We start from the raw sequence: 8,291 nt of genomic DNA on the forward strand, positions 1-8,291 counted from the left end.
TGAACTTTTTGAAGAGTTTCAGTCTGGCTTTAGAGCTCATCATAGCACTGATACAGCTCTGGTGAAAGTCGATGCAATCAGCTGGTTTTCCTTAGATAGAAAACTTTGAATCAATCTGACTGGATGATCTGGTGAACTGGAAAGTGACCTGAGATGACAGGATGTGAATTGGAGCTATAGAAATAAACTGAATTGAAAATGTCCAGATTTCAACTATGGGATTATAAAAATTTTCTGGGAGCTGACCCCACCTACAAGGGACTGACCTTTGACCTCAGTATTTTTTGGGCCCTGCGATCAAATGTTGCTTCACTGCAGAAAAAGTTAATGACCTTCATCTGTTTGCTGCAGGAATCATTTATAGGTGATGAGAAGAATCAGAGGTCTCAAAATGCTTCAGCCTGTTCTTCATCATCATTATCATCATGGTTTGGACCATGGAAGCAGACCGGTTTAATTCTTCATCCAGTCTGCTGCTTTGGTCACAGCCATGGATGCAGGACAGAGTGAGGAGGAAAGCGTTCCTACCGCATCGTTCTCCCGCTCGTAGAAGCAGATGTATCGGTTCAGGATCTCAATGAACAGCTGGACTTGCAGAGAGGAATCCATGCACTGGTTGGCGATCTTCAGGGCCTTCTTCAGACACTCCATCACCCGCTTCCCATCCCGGATCTACAGCACACGGCTCAACATCAGAACAACAGCAGCTCAATGGGAAACCACACATCCACACGCCTGGCAGCCATATTGGATTTAGAGATTTCAGGATGGGTTTCTAGAAGATAAACCATCCTGAACCTGTGGAACGAGCACACACACCTCCTCGCCGTTTTTGTCGGTGCTGCGACCCGACCAGAACAGATGGGCGCATATGCTGACGGCCCGGCACTGATCCGGCTTCTTTAACAGCTTTGAGGCAGCCAGAGCGCACTGAGTCCTCAGAGGCTCGTGGTTTTCCTCGCTGAAACATTTGGTCCGCTCAAAGGTGCCGATGATCAGGGTAATGGCTGCCAGCTGGGCTTTGGAGTCACTGATCTCATCCTCATAGAGAGAAAAGGCCTGTAGAGGAAGGACAGACCGGGTCAACGCCTACCAGACCAGTCCCAGGATGATCCCACATCTGCTGGGTCTGCTGGTTCTCACTGCTAGCTACCTGCGACATGAACTCGTACGCCACGGTCTCATGGTTCTCAAAGCCAATTTCACCAGCGGCCAGCGCCCCCTGCAGGAAGAGCCGCAGAGGCAGCTCTGAGAGCTCGGCCTTGATGAGAGCGCTGATGGTCTGGTGGGCAAAGGAGAAGATCTTCTGGCATTTCTTCTCCCACTTGTCGTCCTGAAAGCAGAAACATTGGTGTTTGTAAAGCAGCACTGAGCGAAGCAGCGGCTGGGACGAAGGGAAGATGGCCGCTCACCGCCGAGGCGTTGGCTTTGTACCGAAAGGCCAGCTGGTAGGCAGCAAACACCAGAGGAGGCAGCGTGTAGCGGATCCTCTGGTTCCCCCCAGCACCAAAATGTTTCCGGGCCGTGTTAAGGATCTGAAAGCCAAAGATAACGTCAGGGTCAGTGAACGCCACACGCTCTCCCCCTCAGAGTCTGGATGGAGGAACTCACCAGGTACTGCTGGTCAGGATCCTCAGAGTGGAACAGGTGGATGAAGCGACCAACCAGGCTCTGCTCCTCGGCAAAGTCCTCCGGGTCAGGATCGTCCGCTGGCTGGTCCGGCTGGTCTTGGATCAGTGTGGAGACCAAGCTTAAGATGGCGTCCACCTGGAAAGACCAGTAGTTCCCCGTTCATATAAGGAAATGACCATCAGAAACGACACCTTTCATGCTGTTCCTCCATCACGCCTTCTGGATCGAACAGATTCTACACTTTTGAAGTTAAAACATCTTACAAAGTTACAAAGATCTAACAAGTTCTGCTAAAAAATGATGATGTTCAATCATTCTGATCTTTTTCAGCCGTCCAAATAACGACTCTCACTCATTATCATCAGACAGTCCCCTGAGGGCTGTAGCTCTCTGTGGCATTTACCGACTGCATCATCAAGATTAACCAACAGGTCCTCCCTCACCAACCCTAACCCAATCCAGAGGTCCATCATGCGCCTGACCTGAGGTGTGCCACAGGGCTGCGTATTCAGTCCCGTCATCTTTGAAGCACCAGAGAGACCGAGACGGGGAAACGGGCCGTAGTGAAGTGCTAAGGGTGCTAACCCAACATCCAAATTAGGGCTGAGCAATTCATCGCAATATAATTACAATTTCACAAAATATCATTTTCAAATCGCAAAGGCAGCCAGTTTTAATTCCATTATTTAACCAGAGTAAAACCCTAAAGTTCTCCCTCCAGCCCTTCAGTTGGTGGTAAAACACACAGAACGATAGACATTATTGCTGCTAGCATTAAAGCCAGCTTTAAAAACTCACAGCCAGAAGTAATAAAAATGACAAGTTTGAAGTTAGGACAAAGAAAATCTAAATAAATTTTGTATTTTGGTTAAAAATAATCGCAATTTTGATTTTGGCAAAATCGTTCAGCCTTAATCCACATTAAAGGAAACGCACTCTTCTCATGGAAATGTTTAAAGATGATGTTGAAAGTAAGGGATGAATAATGAGCTGAAAAGATGAATTTAAAGACAGGTTAAGGAGGTCTGCATAGATCAGCTGATGACGCCCCCTCTGACTGAGCTGCAGACTGACTGGACCGACTGGTTCCCACCTGTTCCTGTGAAACGATGATGGTGTTGGACTCCAGCGTGTTGCTCAGGACGTAACAACTCATGCTCTTACGGGACTCAAAGTCAAAGTACTCGAAGAGTGGCGGGAAGTGCTTGAGCTGCAGCACCATCAGCACGTTGTTGTAGGTGTCCACTGGGATCTTCAGGAGACGGGTCAGTTCTTTGGACACGGCACTACTGGTCGCTATGCTGCGGAAACAAAGGGTCTAGATAGCAAACTCTACATCTGTCTGATCTGCACCGTTCAGACGGAGGGTTAGTGATACGTACTGTTCCAAATTGAGCTTGTTAAATATTTCCACTGTGCTTTCCAGAACTTTGTCCACGTAGTCGACTCGCTCAGGGTAGCACTTCATGGCCAGATTAATGAGAGACACTTGTAGAGACACGATGTCCTCTGATGGCATGTCCTGGCGGGACTGAAACAGAGGATCAATGCTAGGCTGTGAATCAATGACCACAACAAGTCAAACACAAGTTTACCTGAATGACGGTGGCAACTTGTTGAGAGAAAATGTCAAATAATTTGATCTCAGCCGGGATGCCTGGACCATCTTCTCTATGAGCAAACAGAGCAAGTCTGCAGAGGAGGACAGATGAAAGAGGTGAGTAGGTTATCCTGAGCTAGCTCTATAGTTCTAGAATTCTGCTATAAGCTTAAGGCTGATTTATACTTTGAAACTAGGTCGTCTGTGTAGGTGTGAACAAAAAGCCGACCCCGCCCCCTCCGCAGACACTCTGCTGCACCTCCACAAAACTGTAGGTGAGCGCAGACAGGAGGCCAGCTTGTTTTGTTTTTATGACTCATGAAGTTGACCAGCTAGAAGATCGAGGAGCGCCAGAACAATGGGACCCTTTTCCACCTGGATCCCCGTCATTTTTCATCCTCATGTCCCTCCTGGTTTCGCACTAAACTCGCCCCCACTTCCTCATCGCCTCAGCTGTATCTAGACCCTCAGCGTATTGGGCATAAATCAAAAATGTCTGCATCAAGCTCACTGTGACACACTGCTGCGGGGAGTATAACCAGGCCTTTGGACTGCTGAAGGACATAGGGACTCCTTCTTCATCATTTTGCTTCATTCTATCTCTATAGTTCTGCTGCTATAGGCTTAGACTGCTGGAGGACATAGGGACCCCTTTTTTATAATTCTGCTTCATTCTATCTCTATTCTCCCACTCTGCAGAATCTATTAGTTCAATCTCTAACGTTCTGCTCTCTCTGCTTTTTCTCATAGTAGCTTCATCTGGTCTGTTCCTGTTTGGCTGTGACTCCATCCTGGAGATAAATATCAGCTGTGCTGCTGCCATCAACACCTTTGTTTCTAGATGTTGGAGCTCGGTGCCCTTGTGTTGATGAAAGCATATTAACATCCATCCGTTTTCCGTCATGTTTATCCCTGCGGGGATGGTGAGGGTGCTGGTGCCCGTCTCCAGCTGGTCTCCAGTCCATCTCAGAGCAACACAAAGACAAACATCCATTCACACTCACATCTAAGGAGGATTTAGAGAAGCCAGTGAACCTAACAGTCATGTTTTTGGGCCTGTGGGAGGAAGCCGGGGTACCCGGGGGGAACCCACGCATGCTCAGGAGAACATGCCGACTCTATATGAACATTTTCTAGTATATTAAGTAGACCAAAGTGTTATTACTGATGATCATTGTAATATTTTCAAGCAGGCCCACCCAGATAAAATAGTATTTATCAAAAAGCTGACTGCTGCAGAAACCAGGAGACGGACTGATAGCTGGAACACCTGGGCCAGGTACAGCTCTGCCTTCATCACGTGTTGCAGCTTTTTGTTTCCCCCTCCTAAAGATGGCGGCGGCTTATTTCAGTTTGCTATGGATCCAGAGCAGAGCACGTCAGACGAAATCAGGGAAGTTGGAGCTGTCCACTGCATCGCTTCTGTGCTCGGAACATTCTGAGAAGGACGTGTTTTTATTTTGACGCTAATAACAGCGGCTGCTAACCACCAAACCTTCGGCAGTTGAAGGTACGGTAGAAAACCACCCACAGAAACCAGTAAACAGTCCAACTGGTGGGAGCAGGAGGTCAACAGAACTCAGAAGAGTCCCTTTCAGTTGTTATATTGATTATAAGCACAGGTTTGCATTAATGGTGTATAAGCTGACAGCTGATAAGAGAATTAAAATAACTGTTTATGAACTGGAGTCTAGCAATGGACAGTGATGGGGAAGGCAGAAACTCCAACATGTTTGCACCTCCTGCAGTGAGCTAAAGGAAGGCGCACCTGTCAATCAGAGCGATGATGATGTTCTTTACGTTGACGTGCTGATGCAGCTCAGCGCAGGAACGCAGGAAAGGATTCAGCGTCTGAAGGTGGAACTCATCGGGGAAAACCTGACAAAAACCAGACAGATTAAGGCAGAGCGGAGAGCAAAGCAGCCGTCCAGAACTTCCAGAGCATCACAATGCAGGGAAAACATTTTCCTGAAGGCTTTTCAACTCAATCAAACCACAGTAATAAAACACGCTCACAGCCGCCAAAGCCAGCCTGAGTGAAACACTGCTCAGCTTAAAGTTGCCTCAGCAGTCACTGAAAACCCCGACAGGCTGGACAGAGAACTGGAACAAAACCATAAGAGGACACCTGGGAAGCTAACATGTAGGACTAGACACTATGAAAAGGTAAGAGAAAGTACCTGGATGATGCACTCCATGAGGTATTCCTGAGCCAACGAATCTCTACAATTCACAACCTGCTCCAGCACGCCAGGAAGGACAACCTGTGGACAGAAACCAAGACCTCAGGACAGTAGAAAGGTGTTTATGGGACCCTTAGAGGGCTGATCTGGAATCCCCAGCATCTAAAAGGTAAAAACCTGACATTTCAGCTCAGTTTGTGTAAAAGAGGAAGTAAAGACATGTAAGCAGCCAGGTCAGGTAGGTGTTTCTGGCAGCCATCTCAGATTTAGTCTTAATCGTCAGGATGAAAACTATCAGTAGTCTTAGTCACATTCTAGTCATTAGCATATCTGATAGTTTAAGTCGGTTTTAGTCGACTAACCCTCCAAAAGGTTTCAGTCAGTTTTATGTTGCAAGAAAAGTGAACCTTTATATTTGACACACCAACCAGATTCTTTCCCTCACTGACAGCTCTATCCTAGATGCTACAGTAGCAGGCTATAGAATGCTGCCGTGCAGATCATCATTGCTGTTGGACAGAAAACTTTGAGTTAGAGAATCCAAATTAACTTTTTATGAATAAATGTCGTACTTTATAAAAAAGTGTCACAGAGAAAATAGCAGATCTAGTTCAACAAAAACAATGAACCCAGGAGTCGTCAAGTTTTAGTCATCAACGATCGTCACTTCTTATCATCATGAAAAAAAGGAGCGTCAGCAAAAAAATTTGGTCCTGGTTGAGGAAAACAGCAGCGGTAGAAACACAGCTGGGGGGTCGGCAGCATTGTTTCAGTCTGCGGGCTCTGATCACTGCTCCAAACGTAGGAAGGAAGCAGGTTATATACTGGTTTAACTCTGCCAACAGGAACTGGAGGCTGAGCGGGGCACAGCGTACACACCGCCAAATTGTGCCCAAGGTACAATGGCCACAAAGTTCATCCCAATAAATCAAATCCTGATAAATGAGTCTGGAAGTTGTGCACTGGGCCAACCTCCAAGTTTAAGGTCACGAAACAGGAAGCAAAAATCAGCCGCAGGAAAGTCTTCCTGCAATATTTGGATTCAGGGATTAAAAATCATGGAAATCTCCCTGATTTTATAACCAGTCATCCTGGTTAGAAAGTCCACCCTGACATGAAGCTGTGTTGAATTTATAAAATAAATGAATTTAATACCATTTGGAAAAAGGCTGGAAGGTAAGTGAATGTGAAAGTTTTCAGGATGCACATCATCTGTTAGCAGAAGGCGATAAAGAATGAAAGACATGCGTACCTGTTTAAATTTGTCCACATTGACGCCCTCCAGCTGACTGAGGCGAACCAGGTTGGTGCCCACCAGGATCCTAAGCTCCTGTCGTTCTTTTTCTCTCTTCTCTCGGTCTCTGCTGTGACCTTGATGCTGCATTCGAACCCACAGTTTGTTCATTTCAGCAAAGTTCAGGAGGACAAAGTCGATGGAGTCATTAATATCTCCAGTCATCTCCTCTGACCCCCTGTGGAGTAAAAACAACCTCAACTCATAGCAAAAACAGGCTGACAGATGATCATCCCCACTGACCCCTGCAGCCAGCACTGATCACTCTTCAACGTGTGCAGGTCGAGAACTGAGAACACGTGTCCTCTATTAGATGAATGAGTCTATCTAACCACCGGCTTCAGTCTCATCTTGTGGTGCAGGTTTGTTGGGAGCTCTTCTGTAGACATGTGCATCCACTTGTTCCACTGCTGCTTTTTCCAAACAGGCTGTAAAAGTCTTTGACTAAAGCAGATGCTCAGCTCCTCTCCAGTCTGCTGCAGAGGGTGGAAGGTGGCGTCCATGATGGATGGAAGCTTGGACAGCTCCCTCCTCTCAGCCACTGAGTCCAGAGTGCAGCCTAGGACAGAAACGGCCAGTTTGTTCAGTCTCTTTCTGTCCCGCTCTGCGCTGCCAGGGGCCCAGCAGACGACAGCGTAGAGGAGGACTGAGACCACCACAGAGTCAGAGAAGGTTTGAAGCAGGAGCCTGCTCACTGCAAAGGAGCTCAGCCTCCTCAGGAGGTGGAGGGAGGCGGCTCTGGCCCTTCTTCTACAGGGCGTCGCTGTTATGAGTCCAGTCCAGTTGAACACCCAGGGATTTCAAACTCTCCACAGTATCTATGTCCTGCCCTGGAGGTTCACAGGGAGAGAGGTGACTCAAAGAACATGACTCTCGCTGCGCTCCTGGTGGTCTCCAGGTGGGTGAGCGCACGCTGCAGCAGGCAGATGATGGCCTCCTCCACTGCCTGTAGCCCAGTGACCGCTGGTGAGGAAACTGCAGGCATGCTTTAGGCTCCAGGGACTGAGCAAGCAACAGAATGGAGTCCTCAGATGCCGACTTCAATGCCTCTCTGGTGGGTGCGGGGGAGCCGGCGGGTGCAGGGGAGCCGGTGGGAACTGCCATTTGAGCCTCTCCAGAATGGTTGCAGGTGGCTCCCTGCAGGTCCAGGCTGTTACGTCTATGCCTTTTTCCGGCGCAGTGCGACTGTGTCGGCCTCCTTCCCTGTCCCGCCCTCAGAGGATCGAGGAACTCCATACCTGTCAGTCTGATACTCAGGCCTATTCCAATCAGATAGCCATTGTTCAATGCAGGAGTTATGGTCAGGGCAGATGCCTGCAATGGAACCTGGAATCAACTCCCTCATGATTCCTCAGGAGCTTTGTGGATCTTAGGCAATCTGCTTTGTCGGGTCTACGCCTCGGGGGCTAAGATGGAACGTATAGAGAATTCTCTCTGCCATCTACTGATGGGTCTTAGGTCTTTCTTAGCGCCTCAGTGGTAGGTGTTCAGTCCCCTGAAGGACATGCCCTAGCGTACTCTTTGCAGGGCCAGCCCCCGCCGGTCAGAGTGCAGTGCTGTTCCACGGTGAGCCTGTCCATAT

The 8,291-nt window shown here is 48.2% G+C and overlaps 1 protein-coding gene across 1 annotated transcript in view; it reads right to left on the reverse strand.

Annotated features, from left to right (window-relative positions):
• Positions 1–8,291, reverse strand: part of vps35 (VPS35 retromer complex component) — a 17,888-nt gene that overhangs the window by 2,146 nt on the left and 7,451 nt on the right. Inside the window, exons 5-15 of the mRNA XM_015384449.1 lie at positions 6,668–6,887; positions 5,413–5,496; positions 5,001–5,110; positions 3,228–3,324; positions 3,015–3,163; positions 2,726–2,933; positions 1,612–1,767; positions 1,413–1,535; positions 1,154–1,333; positions 820–1,059; positions 529–672 (exon numbers count right to left, since the gene is read on the reverse strand). Of these exons, the coding sequence (XP_015239935.1) occupies positions 529–672; positions 820–1,059; positions 1,154–1,333; positions 1,413–1,535; positions 1,612–1,767; positions 2,726–2,933; positions 3,015–3,163; positions 3,228–3,324; positions 5,001–5,110; positions 5,413–5,496; positions 6,668–6,887 (1,711 nt within the window). The remainder of the gene's footprint in view (positions 1–528; positions 673–819; positions 1,060–1,153; positions 1,334–1,412; positions 1,536–1,611; positions 1,768–2,725; positions 2,934–3,014; positions 3,164–3,227; positions 3,325–5,000; positions 5,111–5,412; positions 5,497–6,667; positions 6,888–8,291) is intronic.

The sequence above is a fragment of the Cyprinodon variegatus genome, unplaced genomic scaffold, assembly GCF_000732505.1.
Source record: "Cyprinodon variegatus isolate N-32 unplaced genomic scaffold, C_variegatus-1.0 Scaffold312, whole genome shotgun sequence".
Lineage (NCBI taxonomy): Eukaryota > Metazoa > Chordata > Actinopteri > Cyprinodontiformes > Cyprinodontidae > Cyprinodon > Cyprinodon variegatus.